At 35.5% G+C, this 25,422-nt stretch overlaps 1 protein-coding gene across 1 annotated transcript in view; it reads left to right on the forward strand.

Moving 5' to 3' along the window:
• Window positions 1-1,293: 1,293 nt before the first annotated feature.
• Window positions 1,294-25,422, forward strand: part of LOC149559251 (spindle/kinetochore-associated protein) — a 188,996-nt gene continuing 164,867 nt past the window's right edge. The window contains exon 1 of the mRNA XM_089833178.1: window positions 1,294-1,566. Coding sequence (XP_089689304.1) covers window positions 1,498-1,566 — 69 coding nt within the window. The 5' untranslated portion in view covers window positions 1,294-1,497. The remainder of the gene's footprint in view (window positions 1,567-25,422) is intronic.

A 25,422-nucleotide genomic window follows, 5' to 3' on the forward strand; every position in this document is an offset into this window, starting at 1 on the left:
GTTTATGTTTCAACAAGAAATTTACAAGGAAAATGTAGGCAACCTTACCAACTCACACTTCAGTTGTTTCATTTTGCAATTTAGGGCATTATAGGTCTATTAACAATGAACAACACTACCTTGTAGAACCATAACAACACTACCCTGTAGCTTAAAACAGTGACCAAAATTGTAAAATAAAATGCTTGAAATCATTAGAACTCTTGTAAGAATTAGAACAACATCAAAGCTTAGAGTAATTACTACTAAACTATAACACACTAGAAAAAGTTCAAATGATCGTATAAAATATTTAGTTGAGGTCATTATCATTTAATAAATTAGATTCTTCTATAATGAATGTATATAAAATAATATATCTTGCTAATTGAATGTTTCATCTTATTTGTATTTGTTCATATTTTATATAGGTTTGATGGATTTAAATTTGCCAATGTGTGAGTGTGGCACTAGCCATGTAGTACTAAGGGCCTCCCACACAACAAATAATCCAGAACGTAAATTCTATTGTTGTCCAAATGGAAGAAAGGTTAATACTATTTTTTGTTGTATGTTTACATTTTTTATATCAACTAATTGTTGTGGACATTGCTAATTTAGATTTCATATTTCAAGGGGATAGTGGTTGTAATTTCTTTCAGTGGGTTGATGATGTTCCCCCCACATCTACCATAGCTAAATCCGTAGTACTTGAAAGTACTGATTACAAGTTGTGCAGGGTTTGAGAGAGTGAAAACATGTTTTTTCGAGGCGTGTAGAGAACTATAATTGTTTCAATCTTACTAGTCTTTCGGGACCATATGCGTTAATGCGGTTAAAAGTCAAAGCAACTATTGTACATTATAATTTATTTTATGATTTTGAATAGAAATGGTGGACATATTTAATAATGATTTGACTATTATGTTGTTTGGAACTTGTTTTGATCATATTGTGATGACTAATTCTATTAAAATGATGAATAAATTATATTAGTTTCATTACTATTTCAATTGATTGTGTCTAATTTAAAAAATAAAATTTTATGATTTAACTTAACTCTAAAAATTGAAAAAATAAAATAAAATCTATAAAAGTAATTCAACTCATTCAAATGTATAATGAAAAAAAATTAAATAATAATAAAAAATAATCTTATTCCAATTCCGCTTTTGCATAACCAAACAAAGATTATATATATTTGCTATCAAATTTTGGATGAACCAAAAAGAAAAGTATTCCCGAAATAAAAGAAAAGTATTCCCGAAATAACAGACCCGAAATAAGTATCCCTATTCCGTTTTTAAAGCAACACCATCGCACTTAAAAATATTGTAATGGAAAAAGGGTCATTTTACGAAGATACATAGGAGCTTTGGAACTTTACCCTAAATTTGAAAGAAGCCGCGGGAACATTAGATACATCATTCGAATTTAAAGCTGGCGCGATCGGAACAAATGACGTATTCATCGCATCAAAATTAAAGCAGCGAAGAGCAAGAGACGTATTGACCAAAAATGGTGAATGGAATAGCAGCAGTTGACAGCCTGGAGCAGCTATTTGTGAAAGCTAATAACGATTTAACGGTAACTTTCTTCTAACTTCTCTATCTTTCTGTCCCCCTCCTCTTTTCCGTTCAAATCGCCAGCGTTAAGTTATTCAGTAGTAGGGTCGCTTCGCTCACTTTTGTCAAAATATCTTCTCTCTCCCTCTTAATGCGTTATACTTCAAGGTTGTCATGGTCAATTAGCTTCCAGCAGAATGTGATGGAGAATTTTTTTCAGTAATTTAAAATTTTACCGTTTTTTATTTTAATTATGCTTTTTTCCTACCCTGAATCAACTGCCATGCGTGATACCTCCATAGTCTATAAACCCTTCAAACGTTAATCTTAGGATTGTATTTGAGCTTTCGAGAGGTATCTATTATGCGTCTTATCGAAAAGTAAATAAATTATAGCCGTAGTATTAGGCATCACAAATTCGTATCATGTATGGAGTCTTGTATATTAAAATATCTCACTAGAAATGAGTTAAATATAAGAGCATATTATTATTGAAATTTTGAACATTGATGTATCTTAAATTGGATGGTCTAGTTATTTCTATCAAGAAAGTGATTCACCACAGGAACAGTCAAAATAAATGTATCTTAATAGCTCAAAATCTGCAAAATTAACCTTGTACTTTTTTCTACATTATATGGTTTGATCTCACGTTTCACAAGAGAATAAAATGACTTACAGCATTGGGAACTGATTCAAGGTGATTATATTTTTTGGGCTATAGTATCTCTACTTCAAATCAATTTATTTGCTGATTTTCTGAACTTGAGGTTCGTTGATTTTCAACACCGAAAATTGGGCAAATTAATTAAGTAAAAAGTTAATTTAAAGCCATCCACTAACGAGCAAAAGCCACTCTAAATCAGTTTGCATGCTGCAAATCATGTTCTCTTTTGATAAATGAAAAACAAATATAAGGTGTTAAGAGTGAAGGATGGAAGACCCTCCTCTACTAGTGAAATTTAATATTGTCATAATAGAATTAAAATTTAAATAAATAAGGGATTAATGTTATTAGTAAAATAATCAACATTAGTTCATGGTAACAACCTATTTTCCAGAAACTTCCCAAAGATTCAAGCTCTTTCCAGTAGCTTCGGTATAATAAATAAATTAGCTTTAAGTCCTTTGTTTTCACACCTGCCCCTGGTTTAGTATTTCCTCATAATAAATTCATGGAGTCGACTGTTGTTCTGTTTCATGCCTATGAGGATAGAACAATGGCATTTAGGGGCCCTATTAAGCCTGAAAGATGGAATCAAATGCTGCATGAAGTAGATGATAAAACTAGGTTAGCTGTGATTAGGGCCCTGGGAGAGAAACATTTAAATTATGAATGCACCTAGTGGACCAATAGCTCTATTATAGGATCATTTATAGCTTGTTTGGCCAAAGTGCAGGCCACTCATTGGGATATCATCCGTTTGTGCACCAATATCTTTGATGATACTTGGTTGGACTAAATGTATCATGCAGTCTTTAGCATCACTCGTAGGTAGAAATACCTTATCCCAAAGAATACATGGATGAACCATTGAAAAACTTGTTGAATGCCAGAATTAACTGTAGGCCCATTGTGCATATTAGAGATCAAGATCCTCTTTGATAAGGTGTGGCTGAAAATGAATGCTAGCCTACAATTCCTATTGTGTTGGCGAGGTATTGTGCGGGATATCAATCAAGATTGATTCTTCAATTACCTCAGGATTTTCGGTCATCAACCAGCACCGGATGTGGATTATAGTGACATTAACAAATTGGAATTTGATTTCCCTAATTTGATCAAAGCAAGCAGGAAGAAAGGGGCTTTCGTATTCGCACCAGGGCAAGTCCTCCCACATGACGACAAATATGCGAAAGAGGTTATCCTAGTCTTCATGCGGTTAGAGAATCCTACTTAGTCCTAATATTGTCCCCAACTATGTTTTGTTTATCCAGCCAGGTTTTTTCTGTCTTTGTCAAGTGTTATGCTTAGTCACCAGTTTATTTAGTGTATCCTACGGTATATTTGCTTGTTTTAGTAGGCCCAAATGTATATTTTGTATGTCCAGCAATAATAGTGCTTTGTTCAATCAGTGGTTTCATAAGGATATATCTCTAAATTAATACATATAAGCAAAATTCTAGACATGTAAATATTTTGTAAATGATCAGAAACCCAATTTTGATCGGTGATGTTTTTCTGACGTTAACGGTTATCACCAACAATGTGATTAAGTATATATCACATCAACACTTGAATTTTGGTAAGGTATAAGGAGTTAGTTCCGTTTTCTAAATGCACATTATTAGTTTGTTGAATAGGTATATTCAATCATATGAGATTCTCAAATATAAATCTATTAATGATAATATTAGAATTTTTGTATAAATGTGGGTGACCATGGATGTTCTCTTTTTGCAATAATGTGGATAACATTGGATAGCTGATTACTAGAAGTATAAGGTTGAGCACGGACAACATCTAGAAATTTTGCACTGTAAAAATAAGAATGATTAAGGACATAATCAAGGAAAGAAACAATCAAAGAGATTAGATTGCTCTTCAAATTCTAGCAAGTTATATTAATCATTTGGATTATAGGTAAGACATTAACCACTTCATGTAAGCCATCGCATTGCTGCAACATCAAATAAATAAAATAAGAACATGCAAGAGTTAAATTAGTATACATCCTTTGTATAACTAGACACAAATAAAACAAAACTAATGAAATAGTGGAAGAATGTATGACCTATTTAGAAGCATTAAAGGAAAAATCATAAAGTATATTAACTGTAGTAGGAAAGAAGTTAAGTAAATCAATCTCAAAACTCAGGACCCCTTGCTTGTTTACCGCATAGGTTAATTAAGAATTGCACACAGACAATGAACATGAACACGAACAACAGAAATCTAATAGATATGAATAGCAAAACTTCTTATTATTATTCGCATATGCCAAACAGTACATTATGCTTCTATGATGATTTACAATAATCTCTAAGGGTGTATAAATACTTTCCGAAGAACCTTCTCGAAGGAGTCCGTCAGCCACATACAACATGTCGCTACATAACAAGAACCTTGACCCGTCGGCTACATAACAATAACCTTTCTGAAGGGACTTGTCGGCTGATACACAATTTCTATTGACGACATCATCCCCCCCAAAAGAAAAAGTCGTCTCCGGACGACAATTACAAACAAAATACATTAACAGAGTGACTACAACAAAAAATCTGCTTCTATCATATCACTTCCACATTCATCCCATTACATCTGTAGCCTCTGCTAACACAATACTGTCTCCTCAAGCTGACCTTGATAGCCATGCGTGCTGCTTTCTCTGCTTCCAACACTGGGTCCACTGAGCTAAGTGTCGTTGCACTGCCTCCAATTGGATGATCAGCTCCTCCCGAGCTCTCTATACATCCACCAAGACAGCCTCACGGCCAACACCTACTCTCAGTGCCTCTGGTACAAAGACACTCCATGCCTGCAGTTGCTCCAAGTCTTCTCAACTGGTCAGATTCCCATGACTGATATCTGCAACGACTGGGGATCTAGGGGGCAACGCCCCAGGTGAGCTCCTTGTCCACTTCAAAACCCACACAAAACTGTAGGGAACACACTATTTCTGTCATTTTCTACCGATTCTACACTCTTTTTGGCAATCGCCGATGCTTCCCCTTCCCTGTGGCATCATCCATTACTCATTCTGAGCATTCCTGATTTGTCGACGTTTTTTTTTTTTTTTTTTTTTTTAAAGAAAACTTCCTGCCACCCTCTGTTACATTACAACCTTAACCTTGTATGCCAATTCCTTATGCAAATTGCAAGTTACAGGCCTTCCCAAATCCGTATGCCGGAGAAAAAATGTGTAAGATAAGTTGCAAACCCTTGGTAATTGTTCTTACAATCCGTACAGGAACTATTAAATGCGTATGGCGGTAAGGGTAAATGTTTCACACAATCCGCATTAAGCCATTCAAAAACCGCACCCCAATCTTCAGAATTTGTGATCTTGCAATCTAAATCCGTACACAAGATATGCTTGGAAAATCCATACAATCACCTCACATTCCCAATTGCAATTTCCGTATGCTGCTTTCCTTAAAAAATCCGTATAGGAAAATGGCTCTAAAATCTGTACGCTGTGAATGATGGAAGTCTTCTGTATGGAGAATGATTTAACAAACCATACAGTGCCCTTCAGAGTTTAGTATGGTAACTTGACCCTTCCTCTACTTATAAAATCCGTACAGCATTACCTGCTCAAAAAATTTAAAAAATCTGTACACTATATTTGATGGAAACCCATACGCTAGCTACCTTAATATATTTGCTTGAAAATCTGTACGAAACACAAGCTTATAACAAGCCATACGGTATCTTCCTCCAGAAAATCCGTACAGCAGCCCCTTGTAAAGAAGACCGTACACTGCATAGAAATCGACACTCATACCAATTCAAAGTCCATACAATGATTGAAACCTCTAGAAATTTCCATACTGAGACTCCCAATTTCCGTACGACAACCAATGGTATTGTGCCAAATTCAAACTTAAAAAATGTTAAAAAGCCGTACGCTTCCAGACTTTATAATATGCAAAAATCGTACATAGCCTACAAAAACAGTACGGTGAGCAGGTTAAGAATCCGTACAGTGCCTTTTTCCATTTTTTTTGTTTTTTTTTAAATTTTTTTTTTTTAATGAATAGCAAAGTCAGTTTTCCCTTTGACTGTTGTCATCGTTGGTTTGCAACGATGAAGGGGTTGCCCGAAGGCCATTCTGTGATGCAGAAGTTTTCGAGTCGTGGTATACCTGCAACTTTAAGCCATTCACCGCCTGAGGCACTTCCTGTCCTTCCAAAGTCCATAATTTTATTGCTCCGTTGTCCCCTACTTTCCGGGTCTGATATGGCCCGACCCACTTAACTTTGAACTTGCCTGGTTTGACCTCATTTCGGTCGTCGTACTTCAACACCCACTGTCCGAGTTGAAACCTGCTACGCCTGTTCTATGTCATCTCCATATCGCCCAGTTTGTTCCTGAAGCTCGCTACCATGGACTCCGTTAGCTGCCCTTTCTGTCTGTCAATAACACATTCACTCTATACTGCTACAACTTTTATTGAACCCTTCCTCCTTGTTGCCTGTGTAGATTGTATCGTGTGTCTTCCTTGTTGCCGGTACCTTTCTGCTATATCTGTGGTTCGACGTAAGAATTTCTTCCTACGCAGTCGTACAGTAGAATCTTTCATTCTTTTGAGTTCGTACTGTATGTTCTTTCCTTCAGCTTCAGTCATACCCGCCTTTCCTTCTTCGGCTTGTCTGTGTTCCTTCGGACATTCATTTCCTTCTTCGGCTTCTCTGTGTTCCTTCGGACATTCATTTCTTTCTTCGGCTTCTCTGTGTTCCTGCAGACCTTCATTTTCTTCTTCGGCTTCTCTGTGTTCCTTCGGACATTCATTTCCTTCTTTCTTACCTTCGTCGATCTTTAGCATATTACAACTCGGAAAGAGCTTGTAATCCTCCATCTGCCAGTGGTAAAGACCATTTACTGAATCCAGATCGTCATCTCCTTCCAATCGTAGGACTGCCTCCTAATCGGGTTCCATACTCTGCCTCCTCTCATCGTCTTCTCCTTCGGAATTTGATGATAGAGCTTCTTCTCCAACCATTTGAGTGTGTAGATCGATGACATACTTCCGGCCTTTGTTTTCAAGTGATAAAGTATTTTTCTTCCAATCGTGTTTTGCCTTGGCTTGTATCAACCACCCCCGACCCAAAATAGCATCGTATCCTCTCTGCTTCAGTGGGATCACGACAAAGTCCAACAGGAACGATTGTGTTCCAATCGTCACTGGTTGCACTGTGAGTACTCCCAATGGCTTGATTTCATGTTGATCGGCCGTTAGCAGCTGGAATGTAGGTGGCCATAATGTCGGCTGTCCCAACTTTTTTCAGGTGTCTTCAGGCAACACATTGACACTGGACCCTCCGTCGACAATCGTTTCCATCAATACAGTCCCGAGAATTCCCATTTTGACGACTGTCGGATGGTGTCCGGATGAGAGGACTAATAGCATCGGATCTTCTGCACTTGCGCCACTTTCCTTCCCCTTTTTGTCCGCTGTACTTGCTCCACTTTCCAGCTCCCTTCCATGTTCTCCTGGTAGTTTAGCAGCGGGAACGATGTTTGTGAGTGCCGATCAGAGCTGAGGCATAGTGAGCAACAGATCATTTATCCTAACGGGTATCTCAGCTTGCAATATTTGTCGTACAATGTTCTGTTCTGCGCAGTTCCGTACAGAAGTACCGGGCATGTCCTTCAGGTGTGTCGTTTCTACTTGCATTGCTCTCTGGATCTTTGCCCGTGCTTCCTCTAGTCTCTTCTTTTCCTCCATCGGATCGGGTATAGCTTTGCCTGCTTCCGAGTGATAGCCAGAACTTCTTCCTCGTCTGTCCTGACGGTAATCAAATTTACTCCGGACTTCGGGCACTTAGCATCATCATAATTGCCAGGTCCACACCATCGGCATAGCAGCTTTGGTGTGTTCGCCGTTGTACACTCTCGGGTGAAGTGATCCCACAGATTGCATGCGCGGAATTGAACTATCGGCCGACCATTCGCATCATACTGAATTCGACTCCTTCTGCCATTATTGTTGTTGCTGCTATTGTTGTTGTTTTGATCGTGCCAGTTGTTTCTATATCCGCCCGATGTGGCACCTTCCGTACTAGTGTTCCCGTTCCCTCCTGACGGGGATGCCTCCTGCGTGAGGAACACTTGTTGTGGTGTTCTTGATTTCAGGTTGAAAAGGACATTCCTTTACCGAGTGTCCTAGAATCTAGTAGATCTCACAAAATTGCTCTTTCGGGCAGGATCCCTTCGTATGGCCTTCTTTCTTGCACTCTGTACACCATAGGTCATTGCTCTTAGTCTCCTTGTTCATGTTTTTGAACTCTTTCATCATCCGAAGCATGTCCTTCTGAAGAGAACGAACTTTCTTGCTGCTGCTTTCATCGTCGCTGCTATCTTCTCCTGAAGGCTCATCGTCATTTGAATCGGATGAGCTGGTCTTCTTCTTCTTCTTTGTCTTCTGTTCACTTTCGAGGTTCAATGCTCGATTGTATGCTTCAGTATATGTCGATGGTGGCACGATCTTCATTTTTTTCCGCAGCTTCGGGTGAAGGCCTTCAATGAACCATCTTTTTTGGAGCCCATTTGCTGGCTTATTCTCCATTTTACTGATTAAGTCCTTCAACCTCCTGGCGAAGATCCGCACTGTTTCATTCTTCTTCTGCTTGGTATTGAATATCTCATTGACGATCTCATTATCATCGCACAATATTTGAAATTCTGCACAAAACTCTTTCTTAATGTTATCCCAAGTGTTTAATTTCTGCAGATCTGTGTCAGTAAACCAATCAATCGCAACACCCCGTAGGGTGGTTGGAAACTGTCGGACCCATTTGTTCGCATCTGTTATGCCATTCACTCTCCAGATCACTTCACATGTTTTACAATGTCGAATGGGATCGGCTGCTTCATCACCATCAAATTTAGGCAACTTTTTTTTCGGACCAGCCATTATCACTGTATGTTGGGGGTTTTGTTGTGTACTTGCGTTGTTTTGCACTCTCGTGCTGTTTTGAGCACCTACGCTGTTCTGAGCTCCCGCGCTGTTTTGAACACCCGCGCTATTCTGCACACTCATGCTGTTTCCAACACCCGCGTTGTTCTAGACACCTGCGCTGTTTTGCACACCCGCGCTATTTGCAATACCCGCTCTGTTTGCAACACTCGCGCTGTTTGCAACACCCACGCTGTTTTCGACTTTCGCGTTGTTTGGTGAAGAAGAGGTCGTCAACCGACGCTGTCCGTTCCGGAAGTATATCTCGGACGAAGAGGTCACTCCACGCTCGTGCTCCCTCTGCACTCCGAGCCGTGCAAGTCGATCTCCTTTCGTCAGGATTCTCTTCTCGTGGCGTATGTAGGTTCAAAAACTCCTCCCTCGCTTCTTACACCAAATCAAGCCGTTGTCGAGTCTTTTTCAACAATCTTTCCACGCTTTTTTTTTCGTCGGCAATCTTCTGAAATCTCTTTCGACGCTCTGTCTGCTGAGCCAAAATTAAATTTTCCTGCGTAATGCATATGTCATCCTTTTCCTTCAGCTTATTCTTATCTTTGTTCAATTGATTCGGCATTTAATTCATATTTGCCTGCTTGCGTACCAAGTCCATTGGGCAACGGCGCCAAATGTTTACCATATAGATTAATTAAGAATTGCACACAGACAATGAATACGAACACGAACAACAGAAATCTAATAGATATGAATAGCAAAACTTCTTATTATTATTCGCATATGCCAAACAGTACATTATGCTTCTATGATGATTTACAATAATCCCGAAGGGTGTATAAATACTTTCCGAAGAACATTCTCGAAGGAGTCCGTTGGCCACATACAACATGTCGCTACATAACAAGAACCTTCTTGAAGGGACCCGTCGGCAACATAACAATAACCTTTCCGAAAGGACCCGTCGGCTGATACACAATTTCTACCGACGACATTGCTCATAATCTATCCAAAATACAAGTTAATTCATTAAGAAATAAGTAGCAAACATAAATTTCAAATGTTTGATCATTAGGGCTTAAGAATTATAATACTAGAAAATTTGTGAAAAGGTAGTGCTCTAGCATTCTTAATAAACTATGATCATGATTGGTTATCAATCTGACAATTGGCTAAATGAGTCAATTGTCTCAAAATCTCTTGAGCATGGGTATAGAATACAACTCAAGCCCTCTAGTAATCACTCTACAAATTAATTCATGTCCTTCGTGTTAAAGGATAAAATAATCATCATATGGGTTCTAATCAACATTCCATGAATCGGGTTAAATAGGACTTAAACCTTGTCTACAATAGTGTCGAGCAATTACCTACGTGTCTCTTGATCTTTGGCAGTTTCAACATAAAGGTGCCAAATAGATCGTACTTCAAATTCTATCTCTGCATTATCCCAATTTAAACTAACAACTTCTTTGCTTTCCCTTGAGGTTTACTTTATTGATGCAATGGAACCTAGGCATTTAGAGTAAGGATATGTATTGATTGGCTTCCTCATCGATTCAACTTTCGCCGAATTCTCAAAGGATAGGCTCATTTCATCTCTCGAGCTAGTGTGTTTTCATTTAGTCTCCTTTTTTAGTATTTATAACCCCTTAACCTTAGCAAGTTGTAGGGCTCTTACAATGAACACTATTATCAAGTTAAGGGGCCCACCCTTTCAAGTGGCCTTCGATGAACCCATATCTGGCCATCATCTCAATACTGTTTTGCTCAATACATGTTTTTTTGATTGTGAGAGTTGCATATAGAATCTTGGGTAAAGAATTTGTCATCAACTTTAATTGGTACATAGTTCACAGTTATATCTCTTCTATGTTTGTAGCTATGCACTGCTTGATTGATCCAGACAAATCAAGTATTGACACCTTGTGCAAAAGGCACGTTAAAGCAGAGTATCTGGGGAACCTTGAGAAGGTTTTGGCAATTTTTCACAATGACTTGCATATTTGTAGGCCCTGCCATTATGATATTCCCCTTCATAATAGGCAGCTCGTCCCCTTATATCCTTTAGTATCCTCTTTAGATCCTAATAGACTTATTGCTTGGTTCCCAGTTATGAAAAGGAATCTAATTTTTTTGGTGTGTTACCTTCTTGTTCACTCTACCAATATCAATAATTGGATGGAACAAAACCTAGCAGAAGACAAATTGGAAGCTTGGGAAAACAACTTGGTTTTAGATGTAAACTTGCTAGAACTACCTAGTTTTGTCTTGATGGAAGCTCCTGAGGAAAATGAACCATAATCTCCCCTGAATAAAAGCTATTGTCTTTATATGGACCATTGTTAGGGTATTAATTATCTCTTTTATATAGATCTGGGCTTAAGGATAACTAATGATCCCATCTTCTTAAATATTCGACCATATTTAGCTTTGGAGGTTTTGTGACATCAACATAAAAGTAATTTACTAATCGATTGTAATTCACTAAGGAAGGATGTATACAATGTGCTTAAATCAAGATAGAAATATATACAATAAGGAATCCACAAGTAAAGGTAATCAATTGATAAAAGAGCATTCGTATGTAATTAAAATGTAATCATAGAGTTTAAATACGAAATATCAAATTGTATTCAGGCTTAGACCCAGAATAGAAGGTTAAGATGCTCACAACAGTTCGATAACAACCAAAAAATCTAAAATACAAATCATAAGATTAAATAAGGAATTCCAACTTACTAACTCTATAAAAATTTACTAATAGAAAAACCAATTTAAGAAATGTTATAAAAATGGTATTGAGTAAACATTATCATTTAAAGAAAATACTATACTAATGGAACTATGTTATCCAAACACAATTAAAGATATTCTTATAACTAGGGACAATGATCTTATGCTAACTTATACTAAATCTTGTCAATAGGATTTTGGAGACTAACCTTTAATTGTGAGCTTGAAGTGTATTTGAAGCTGCAAGGATCCCTTAAGATGATGAAATCCATAAACTTAATATCAAAAGAAGACATTCTATTAAATGACGTATTGGACTAGAAAGAGGCTTTGATTAAGAATCATTTATACTTCGAAGAATATAATCAAGTGCGCATAAAGATTTCCTGTAAACCCATATGAAGGGTCCTATCAAATATATAAACATCAATTTTGTAAAAGGAAGATATGCCTTCCTAAGACCTCAAATATCAAGCGGAGCTTGTATGCCTTCTGCATTTTTGAAAGGGAAGAAAAGATGTAAAGATGCTCTTAAATTGACTCAAATGTAAGGGAGGGTATGCCCTCTCAAAGACCTTTGTTAAGACACAAAGGCAAATGTATTGACATGTAAACATGACATAAAATGTCCCGGGCAACATCGGGGGTTTTCTTCCCTGTTCTTTTTCCCCTAGTGCCTGCACTTTGAATGCGGTAAATCCTTTTGTAAAATTATTTTGAATATAATATATAGGGCACTTTGCTTTCTACCAGTCAAAAAATTAAAATAAAAAAATTGTCATTAGTAAATATTCTCTCTCTCTCTCTCTCTCTCTCTATATATATATATATATATATATATATATATATATATATATCAGGGTTGCATAGGTATGCATACCCAAACCCTTGGTATAGTACCAGTATGGACTAGGGTACATTTCAAACATTTTGAAACACCATGTTAGCATAAAAAAAAGAAAATGCCAAAAAAATTGTCGTGTTGGAAAGAAAACCCTAAATGTGGGATTCTGTTGACCAAAATCATGGGTTTCCCTTGTCTTATTCATTCTTTACGGTTTTTGCTTGCCATTGCAAGTGTTTGTTTGCTGGTAAACGTAGGTTTTGGTTTGCAAGTAAATGTAGGTTTTCTTGCTGGTAAATGCAGGCAGAGAGATGTCGTCCGCACACCACAGCAAAGACTTTATTTTGCAAAGACATACATGCATAGAGGTAAGGTAAGTTTATTGTGTGTGATTTAATGATTTGTTTTATTTAACCTTTATAATTTGTAGATGGTTAATCTGTATAGTTTATAATTAATTAATTAATATTATTTATTAGATTATTTTGTTTATTGTTCCAAACTTTTTAAGTTTTTTAATAGACTTTGTGTATTAATATATGATTGTGTTTTGATTATTATAGAATATATTATATTCTATATAATTGACATATAAATGTTGATTATATATAGAATATATTAAACTTAAAAAATTTAAAATAGTAAACAAATAACTCAATAAATAATATTTATTATAATTTATTAAATATTATTATATTAATAAAAAATTAGATAATCATGAATCATAATATAAAAAATTTACATAATTATATTTAAATGTTACAATTTAACTTTATATAATCATGTAAACTTTACACATTACATAGAGTGATAAATAAATTTATTATATTATAATTTATACTAGATGTTTATAGTTTAAATCATAGTTCAAAATCTTGTTCTCTGCCACTCATCAGTGAGGCAACATAGTTTTCTTAGTAAATATCAGAGATAAATCGGCAATTTCTTGGGAAAATATTGGGAATATAAAAAATGACTTAAATTTAATTAGAAATGTATTTTTTTTGCAAAATTCAATAAGGAGATGCATCTAATGAGTCAGTAAATGAGGAAACAAACCAAACAAGTTGATCTAGATATATATAATTGCAACATGTAACAAAATCGCATCCTCATGTGGAATGCTGTAGTTAGAGACTTGAAATTTTGAAGCAAACAAAAAATAGCAAATTGTCTTTATAAAAAGATAAGCAATATAAAACTAGTCTACATCTTCCTTTCCCCTTCCAGTAGCTCTACTAAAAACTATGGGAATAGGAGGGTGCTTAGCCCTAGTAGTCCTCTATGATGTACTTGTGAATCGAAATTTATTTGAAAAGAGCTTCGAATTGGGTTTGAATCCAGTTGCAATCGATCAACAAGGCTGCCAGGCACTATTTCTCTACTCCAAAATCCTCCTTCTCTCCTCCAAACGCTAAAAAATGCAAAATGCAAATTAAAATAAGCGACTTACTAGTGTCGCAGTTTTATTGGTGCTACTTGTGAGAAGTCTACTAGTTACCGCGAGAAATGATAGAGAAGTGGCCAACTTCTCGTCAAGAAGTTCAAAACTTCTTGCTAGGAAATCTTGGTGAGAAAAGTATGTTCTTTTTTGTTTTGAGAAACTCCTCATGAGAAGTAGAGATATTTGCCACTTTTCGACAAGAATTTGAACTATGTTTTAACAGTCATTTAATTTTTTTTGATAGGTAATCGGTTGAAGCCTAAATTATTTATTATCCATTCATTATTATTGTTAAGATTAATTATTATTATTTGTTAATCTCGAGTAGATTTGAACCCAAGACCTCCCTGATGAGAGGCTCACAATTTACTGATGCGTTGTAGGCTCTTGTTTAAGTTCTAATTTTTAGTAAATTTTTAAATATAAAATAATATTACATTAACAATTAAAAATAAAAAATAAAATCCAAATAGCATGTTGCTTGGTTATACTGCCAAACTTCAATATTCATTTTTAATTTTAATTGATTTTGTGTGATATGCCAACAACCATTTTATTTTTGTAAAATCAGATTTTGTTTATAACAACGTTACACTATCCTCTCTCTTGAGTTTAGATTTTGATACTAACTATCCAATATTTTTTTATTTATCCATGTAGAATGTCAGGCGGAGGAAAACAAGGGTTGTATCCTTTGTGGAAGTATGTTGATCATGTTGCATGACCGAAGGGTTTAGGTGGATCAACTAAGGTCAAATGCAAGCTTTCTTCTTTGGGATGTAAAGGTTCTTACATAAGAATGTAGGTTCGCTTCCTTCAACATAGTTGGGGTATGTGTTGAGCCTTGTAAAAATGAGCTGGAACAATATGATTCTATAAGGGAGCAAGAAAGGGCTGAGGGGAAAGTTTTTAATAAGAGCTCTCATGCCTCAACAATAGGGCCTATATAGAGTCAACATAGAGATTTAGATTTGGATGTCTCATCTACAGATGTAACATGCTCGCAAGAGACCACACATTGGCAACTCAAACCCAATAGGAAGGTTGTTTGATGTGCAAGGTCGACATGCAGTTGATGCAACAATTGCACAATTTTTTTATGCAAATGGAATAGCATTTTATGTTGCTTGCTCCCTTTTCTACATTGAGATGGTCCAAGCTATCCATAATGCACCAGCAGGGTATAAATCACTTGGATATGAAAAGCTTCGCACTATTTTAGTTGATAAAGAAAAAAACTCGATTAAATGAACATACTACACCAATGAAAAGAGTGAGGGATATAGAGGGCTGCAATGTTGTGATGGATGGGTGGATAGATGTTAGAAAGTATCCACTACTTATTATCATGGTAACATGCAACAAAGGGCCTTATTATTTGAAGCCAATAGACTGTTCAAGGCAATAAAAGAATCAGAAATTTCTACATATCCAACTATATGAGGGCATTGAGGAGGTGGGGGCTACACATTTGGTCCAAGTTGTTGCTGATGCTGCCCCTATTTGTAAAGCAATAGGTCTGTTGGTGCAAAAGAAGTACAATCATATATTTTGGACATCCTGTTGCGTGCATTCAGTGAATAATGCACTCAAAGACATTGTCAAGCTTTAATGGATTATAGATCTCATAGAGAAGGGGAGGAAAATACAAATATTTATATGGAATCACCACCACACACAAGCCATCTATTGTAAATTTGCCAAGGTGGAGTTACTTAATTATGATGATACACATGTTTCTTTTTACTTCATTCTTCTTGACCACCTTTGTGAAGTCAAAGGAGCTTTGTGTTCCACAATTATTAGTGATGCATGGACAACTTGGAGACAATCTACATTAGATACTGCAGTTGAGGTAAAAGGTATGGTTCTTGATGAACATTTTTGGGCTGATGTGAAATTTGTTATGGAGTTTATTAAAATTTAAGCTCATATCTGACCTGATTATATTTGCAGATTCGGATAAGGCATGCTTGGGAGAAATCTATGAAGCAATAGATTCCATTTGTGAAAAAGTCAAGTCAATAACTGATACAATAAATGCTTTTAATAGAGAAGAAGTTACATGGAAGATGGAATAAGCTTAACACACCTCTTCATTGTGCTGCAGATGCTCTTGATCCTAAATGGCATGATAAACTGAGACTAGGAAGAGGGCTCCACATAAGGCTAGAGAGGTAATGAAATGATTTTGGGCTGCAGTAAAAATGATTTACAGCCGAGGTGAGGATGCTTTAATTTTGAGGAGTTAATGAAATACACTTTCACATGGGCAAGGTGATTTTGGTTCCGAGGAAGCTTTATATGGTATGAAATTAAAGATAGACCCTATAGAATGGTGGTGGAACCATGGAGGTGAAGCTCCTGAATTGCAATGATTTGCAATGAGATTGCTCTCACAAGTAGCTAGCTCTTTATTTTGTGAGAGAAATTGGAGTACTTATGGGTTCATTCATTCTCTATTGAGGAACCAGTTAGGGTCAAAGAAAGCAAAGAAATTGGTGTACATTCATAGTTCACTTCGTCTCCTCTTTCATCTAGATCTTGGATGCAATGAGGGCCCTTCATCAAAATGTAATCAAATCCCACTTGATGGAGAGCTTGCTGCTGTTGTGGACGGAGAGGCTGAAGTAGATGACCTTAATGACTTACCCACTGTTATTCTACCAGCAGAGGAACCTGAGCTTGAGAGCGATGACTATTTGGACAGCATCATAGCTGAGGACCTTGATATGGATGATCAAGGCATAGAAGACTAGACAATAGATTAAGATGTCTGATTTTTGTTTTAGTTATTCATTTGTATATCCGTTTGCTGTTTATCAAGCTTAATTCCATATATAATCAATTTGAAACTTTGGTATGATACTAATTGACAATAAACTATAAACTTTTTTTGATTTTTATTGTTCAAGTTAGAACTAGAAGTTTATCATTTCCAATATGTTGTTAATATGATTTCTGATCTACCTGTTCATAGTTAAAGTTTTTTTTCTTTGTTAAGCATCTAAGGTTTAAACATTCAGCATATATATATATATATATATATAATATAATTTATCACTTATGGCTGTGGCTTGTATTTTTAAATTTCTTGTTTTGAATGCTCAATGTCATGACTCATGACTGATTTTTTGATTTTTTGATTTTCTATAAAATATTAAAACTATATAAAACAATTAGGCTTACATGTACCCCTCTCCCATGTTTTGAAAATACTTGTACCACTGTACTCATACCCGTGTGCCCATGCAAAATTGATATATATATATATATATATAACTCAATAATATTAACAATAATGTTATTAATAAACTATGTAAATTATTATTAGACAAATATTGGACATATAAATATATACTAATTAAATTGTTGATGTTGTACACTATGGATTGAGCAAATATATCAACATGGAACGTTCTGATATAATCTAGAGTTATTAATAAAGAAATATCTGTAGAATAAATAGATTGGTTATGAAGGGATGCATTCTTGAAAAGACAGTTATCTTAAAAGCTAAAGGTTGCAACCACTCATCATTGCAAGATATATGAAGGCATTCCCAATCAATCAACTAGATACACGGAGGAATATGAGAGAAAGCAACAAAATAACATCTAGGGATTCATTGCAGGAGTGAATTGGAGGATATTAATCAGTGGGCTCTTAGCCGACAACAATAATACCAACATGTATAAACACAACAAAGACATTCTGAAAGAAAGACACTGATTATAAATAAATAATTGGTATGTGCTGAATACCTTTCTGATTTTAATCAGATATATGTGTTTGGATAAATTCAGATATAAAAGGATAATCATATTAAAGGCTTATGTTCAAATGTACAAAAGACAATTTGTGCGATGTAAATGCAGATATAGAAGAATATACAAATGTAAATTATAGAAAGAATAGGCAGACTTGAAGCAGAGGTAAAATGTGAAGTATAAAAGAGTGATTTAATTGTCCATCATCACTTGAGCAAGCATCATCACCAAGGTGGAATAACGGTTTGTATGCAGTGGGTTGGTGCTCACGAAGACAAGCAAGGAGAGTTGGTGCTTCCTGTTGGTTGGTGCCTGTGAAGGGTGGGAGTTGGTGCTCATAAAACATAGAGGTTGCAGCTTCTAGTAGGTTGGTGATTACAAATCATTGTAAAAGAAAAAGTCTACATAAAAAAACAATTATTTTGCGGTGGCTTTCTCTCGCATTGGGTTTCCACGTAATCATTGTGTCATTGTGTTCATGTGCATAATTTTCTATTTCAATGCTTGAAGTTATTGCGTGGATAAAAGTTTTGATTTGCAAAAAAGCACAAACATGAAATGCCTTCCTGTATCACTTTTGGGGGAAACACTTGAGTCATGTTCTTAATTGTAGGCAGTATAAACAACAAGTGCAGAGTTATAGGTCTATCAACTTGGGACATACAAGACAAGAACGAAACTTGATCCATTCCAGAAGATTCATACATACAAGGGTAGGATATACAGACATAGGATCGACATTGAGGACTATTGGTCAAATCTAATGGATGAACATGTTGTAAGGAGAAAGAGAAGGTCTAGAATGTAAGTTAATTTCATGAGGAAATGTGGTGTCTTCTCTATTCTTGACCAGGCTAAGGATGATGAAAATCTTGTTCATCCTCATTATGAATATGAAAGGATAAGTTAATCGAGCCACCCAATTGGTCACAAAAGGAAAAACTTACAAATTTGGAGATTTTGGTGAGAGTAGTGATGGATAGATCAAGAGCATGGATTGATAAGCAAGTTAATAGGTTAATGAAACAAGGTATTACTTTTACTCATGAGGATGGAAAATGAGGAATCTTCTTTGAGAGGAGATGACTTAAGTATCAACACTTAAGATTATGCATTGAGGATGCAAGGCAAAAAGATGGGGGCAATGAGGTAGAGGCATCAAAGGCTGTGAATCATAGAGCTGTTAGTAGAGAATCCAGGACCAAAAGGCACATGTTTGTGACACCTATACTTGTTGCTAGGTCTTCATCAACTAAGGAAAACAGAGTGCACATCTTGATTGATGATTAAGCGATTCCCTTGTTTCTTTTTAGTTCCCAAGCCATTGAATTTTCTCACTGGCTTATTTTGTGATGCTTCATTTTTATTGGTTGCTTTTGGTTACTGTAATTAGGTTTTTAATAGATTAATTTGTGCCATTGATTTCAAATCGATCTTGGTTATTCATTGTAATTGGGGCTCCTATATAAACCCTACCCCTCTCATTTGCAAGGCATTTTATTGGAGAATTTTTGCTAAGATACTGCTAGATTCACACTATTATTCATTGTTGTGTCTTGCATTGTGAAAGATTGTGATCTTTTTTGGAGCATTGCACGGTGATCTACATTCCTCACTTGGAGTAAATTTGATTTCAAGTTGTTCAGATTAGGTTTTCCTTTGAGCAATTTGGTGGATAAGAGTAATTGTAAATGCATACATGCTTTACCCTAGACCAAATCCCTAGCTGCTCGTTGATTGTAGGTTTTCTATGTGTGGTCAAATGGCATTTATATGTACTTAACTTCAATCCATATTTGATCTTTGATTTGCATCCATAGATGAGATTAAGGAGAGGGTGTTGATTTGAACATCATTTGGACACATCTTAGAAGATTACATTAGGTGAGTTGAGTTGCTAGCAAGATTGCATCTAGTAGAGTTCAAATGTATTCTTTCTTTCTTATACTTTTAGGTCAAAGTAGGAGTAGATTAGATCCACAAGTTTATGTTTAAGCGCATTTAGTAACTTGGAAGTTGAGATATATTTTAATTGCACATTGTAAATTTATATAATTAGAAGTTAAGTTCACAAGTCCTAGTGAACAGTGTTGGACTTATGAATCACTTTGGGATGAAGACTAGATATTGGTGACGCTTAATACTTAGCAGCCCATAGTGTTGTCATTGATTAGGAATCGGTAAACAAAGGAGGGCGAGGATATGATTTTAGATCAACCACTGGTAGACTCATACACCGGTTGGATCAAGAAAAAGAGTTAACAACAGGTCACATAGACATAAAGGTGAGGTGAACAGTCGTAGGCAATGAATAAGGATGGTGAGTCACCATTGATGTGATGTAGCAGAGGTATGCATAGCCAACATGATGTGATAGGCTTTTGAAGGTGTAAGGGACATAAGCTACATATAGACTTAGAGGGAGACTGACAGGCCTACCAGTCTACACCCCTACGCATAGATAGTCGGGTATTTGGTGATTAGCCCCGTATATAAGATTCAAATTTTGAATCTATCAGTTTGAGTGGGATTTTTGAATGGGGCTTTGGCGCTCAGATATTGGGAAGTGCGAATAGCTTGAGCACTTCGTTTTGAAGTTGGACGTGGTGGGGCAGATAATGCTGTTTAAGTGAGAAAGACACCAGAGTTGTAGAGTAGAGAGTTGGACAAAAGATATGTGACTGGAGACAATGAAGAACAAGCAAGATAGAGATCAAGAGATCTTCAAGGTTTACACAGTAGATCTACAAGGCAAGTTGTGTCACTTCTTAGATCAATCACTTTAGTTTTCTTTCTTACCATTGCAACTATTTGTAAGCTCTTAACCAGGCATGCTTCATTAGCAAAGCACTTATAAATCCTCTAAGAAAGTGCCTCCTAGGAGTGTTGTAAATCCTCTTACAAGGTAGTCTTGACAGGCTTTTGTGATCCTCATAGATTATTAGCATTAGTAATTGGATGTGTTCTCAGAAAGAATAGTTTTAGCCTCTAACTAGGCAACCTTTTATTTGTAGTAAAGGGCTAATGGGTATATTACTCCCACGATGGTTTTCATCCTCTCATTGAGGGTTTCCACATACAAAAATTCATGTGTCATTGATGTATACCTTTCTGTGCGAGCTTATATGGTTCTATCTGTTAGCTTCATTATTGTTTTACTGCTTAAGCAACTAGTAGTTAAAGTAATTAGGAAAGTAACTAAGTTAACCAATTTGAAAGCTAGTATTGATTCACCCCCTCTCTCAGTACTAGTTTGGGACAATAAACAATGTAAGTCTCCCCATGATACCAACATATCATTATTCCACTTTAAGAAGAAACCTTGAGTCACCTTATGATCTTTCATTGCAGTCTTAGTATAAGTGGTGTCTTCTTCAAGAGAGAATTAATATCTAGTGTTCACTTTGAGACATTAAGTGTTCTATTAATATCTAGTGTTCATCCTGAGACTTTAAGTGTTCTATCTTGTTTGTTGTAAGGGAATAAAACTTACATCAAGGCCTTTTCTGCTTCTTTTGCTTAGAATCTAACCAAAGCCAACGATTGATATTCATGTGACCATACTTATGGCAATAATTAAATTGAATGTTATTTTAATTCATGCTCTCCCAAGAAGAATTAAAGCCTTTGGTTTGAGAAGATTGTGCTTTCTCTTAGATTTTGCAAAGAACTCTTGCTGTATGGAGGACGAGTTGGCACCCCTACCAAACTATTGTTTCAACTATCTTGCTGTACAAGTTTGGTGCAAAGTGCATATAATTTCAGATCAACATTAGTTGAGATCATGTTGGGTGTCTTGATAAATCAGTCATAAGACTTAGACTCTTCAGAGTTATGACTAGCATTACTTCCTCCATTTTTCAACCAATCACCTTCAACTAATCATGAATGTTCTTAATCTTTGTCAAAAGCTCTTGTAAGGACATTTTCTCATCCATCATGATGGAAAATAACATGTATTCAAGAAAGAACTCTCGACTTCTACCAGAGGTTTCATGAAGGTCCTTCAAGTGATCCCAAATTTTCTTGTTTTACGAGATGGCACCTGAGGAAGATGATCATTTATGATTGAGAGTTTTTTGAGCGTGATGGCTTCCCAGTTGCACTCATCCATTTGTTGTGATCTTTTTTAGTACTGGTAGGATGTGTAGACATGCCAAGAACTGCTTTAAGAGATCGATACTCAAAGATAGTCAACATGCACTACTTCCAGGTATTATAGTTTTTCCCATTTAATTTTTGATTTCTTTCATGCATGATATTTGTTAATGATACCATTTGGTATGTTTACCAAGGCACTAAAAGCAAGGGACTTTGCTAGTTAAAGCACAATTGACAAAATTGCGCAAAATTCAAGGCACAAGTTTCAATGCATAGATCCCTAGGCGCTTATAACATGACAAATAACACAATGAAAGTCTGGAAAACTTTTAAGATATTTGCGAAGGACCCAATTTTTTCTACAAACTTTAGGTTGGGTTTGAGAAGATGCCAATCATCAATCTACAGTTAGTTGGAAAATCACAATTTTTTTTGTGCTTGCACAGATTGCAAAAACCTTAGGGAGCAAAACATAAAATCACAACACCACAAAACCTTAGTTATAGGGATGCAAAGGTGTTAAGAAAAAACTACAAATGAGGAATAATCGTAGATTATTGATTCTTTTGAACACCCTTGTTAATGTTTGGTAGCTTCGGTTGGATAACTATATGATTGTACACAATTATATATGAGATATAATTTTATGTGAGATATAAACTTATTATATGAGAGAAATATATTTATATTCATATATATATAAATATTTATATATAACAATAGCTAAGTTTATATAAAATAATTATTTGATTATTGAATAGACATGTCCCATGAAGGGACATGTCTATTCATGAACTATGTTCAATATAAGAAGAGGATGTTGCATATGGAAAACATATACCTTATTACAGGCAATGCTTAGTACATTTGCATCAACGATCTGGGAAAATCAACATGATATTAGAGCCTACTGCAAGTGTATTAATTTAAAAAAAGAATTTAAAAAAAAAAAAAAATATATATATATATATATATATATATGTATATATATATATGTATATATATATATATGTATATATATATTTTTGTGCTGATATCTCCAAAAGACCATTTGGGTGCTGCAACGTTGTATTCTGCATGCAAGAAGACGTGTAACAGTTGGAGATATATGAGGGGAAACAAAATGCATCGTAGAAAAAAAGCTCCTCTTGCTTCTCATACAGGGTTTTGAACTCAACAATTTCAAGCTTATGTTTGATATACTTATCCTCCTCGGGTATTTTTTGTCATGGTCGTTGTTGCTGCCTTACGTGCATCTCTTTCTCTTTTCGTAAAACTTCCGCTGGGCTCTGTCGTGCTACACCCAATTGTCAGCAGCCCCTCCACTCTTTGCTCTGTTGTTGAGCTAGACTTCAAATGGATTTTTGGTTTTTTTAAACTTTCCTGCTCTGCATCATTTCCTTCATCTGTATTTGGTCCTAAATTGAAGAGCGCCTGGCTGCTTTGACATGTCCCACGTGAATGGCGTTGAAACGAAATCTAGAGATTGGCTTTAATAGATAGAGAGACCACAATCACGACAACATCCTTTACAACATTTATTCAAAATATATTTGAATCCATTTTCAAGATTTGCTTCCATCATCAATTGAGCCTCAATCTGTTGCTTGCCTGCATGGATGCTATCAAAGGCTCTTGAGCCTCGAGACGAGATGGGGATGTCTTTGGAAAGAGAGCTAGAGCAAGAAATGAGCCTCGGGGAGAAAGATGGGATGTTTTTTCTTTATTGGTTGATCAACGCACAACATCATGTTGGGAACATGTTTTTTTAGGGCTAGGATATCACAAACAAGCTATAGAGAGAAATGATTTCCATGTCAAGTCTTATGAGACATTTTTTCTGGTGAGGACTATTAAGAAAGCATTGTTTCCCTGGAGTATGTAAGGTGATGTGTTTGCTTTACATTATTATTGTTATTTCTCTATTAATACGTGTTATTCATAATTATGTCATAGTTATATTATATGAGATTATAATTGAGAAAATATATGATGAATATATATATGTATAAAGTAATAATATGTGAAAGCATAGAATAAAGATCTATATATACTCAAAAGATTATATATATATATATATGTTCCAAGTTTATGTTTAAATTAGATCTTTATCTATATTACATTGAAATGATCTTATTATGGAGAATTATTATTCTTGATTATTTTATTTAACTAATGAAGTCTCTCTCTTATTTGTATTTTTATATATACTATAAGAGCTACCTTGATCTTTTCCTTCGAGAATGTTCTTGCAAGAAAAAGAGGGAGATTAAGATTCAGAGGGAGAAGATCGAGGATGCTATTTGTTTAACCTTTAGTGAACCCGATCTTATTGATTAAGAGGGAGTAAATCGTGTTGATATGGTTTCTCTAAAGTTCAATAAGTTGTCACAGTATAGAGGATTGTGATTATGTATAGGCCTATCCCTTGTGTACATCATGAGGAAGTGACGACTTCCAAATGATCATCACTTGTATTTGGAGAAGTTGTTGTAAAGTGACGATCTTACAATAAACTTGTATTATGAGATGAAATAAATTGAATAAATGGTGAATGTCTTGCATCTTAACATTTTGGGAGGCCATTACTCTTAGAGTACTTGGTGAATATTATTGATATTTTGGGAGGCCAATACTCTTGATATCAAATGTGATATCTAAAAGTTTTGAGTAAGTGGTGAATATCATTGATATTCTAGGAGGCCAATACTCTTGATATCAAATGTGATATCTAAACTTTTTTTTGAGGACTTGATGAATATTGGATGTCGATATTCTGGGAGATCAAGACTCTTGATATCAAATGTGATATCATACCCTTGTTTGAGTAATTGATAAATATCATATGTTAATATTCTGGAGATCAATACTCTTGATATTGTATGCGATATTAATGGTAGAAAACTTTTGAGTTTTCCTTAAATTCCTAATATTACCAATGGTGTAATATTTGTCTTGTGTTTATCCTCCCTTGCTAAGAGGGAGTGTTAATGTTTGGTAGCTTTGGTCGGATAATTATATGACTGTACATGTAATTATATATGAGATATAATTTTATGTGAGATATAAACTTATTATATGAGAGAAATATATTTATATTCATATATATATATATTTATATATAACAATAGTTAAGTTTATATAAAATAATTATTTGATTATTGAATAGACATGTCCCATGAAGGGACATGTCTATGCATGACCTATTTTCAATATAAGAAGAGGATGTTGCATATGGAAAACATATACCTTATTACAGACAATGCTTAGTACATTTGCAGCAATGATCTGGGAAAATCAACAACCCTAGGCACAACAATGAGAAGCTCAATATCATAGGTCACACAAAATTTTGAGATATAGAGTCACGTTAATAGGAATTTGTATTTTCATTGAGTGTGAACATGTA

The sequence above is a fragment of the Cupressus sempervirens genome, chromosome 5 (assembly GCF_028749045.1).
Source record: "Cupressus sempervirens isolate cs-2001-9-10 chromosome 5, ASM2874904v1, whole genome shotgun sequence".
In the NCBI taxonomy this organism is placed as follows: domain Eukaryota; kingdom Viridiplantae; phylum Streptophyta; class Pinopsida; order Cupressales; family Cupressaceae; genus Cupressus; species Cupressus sempervirens.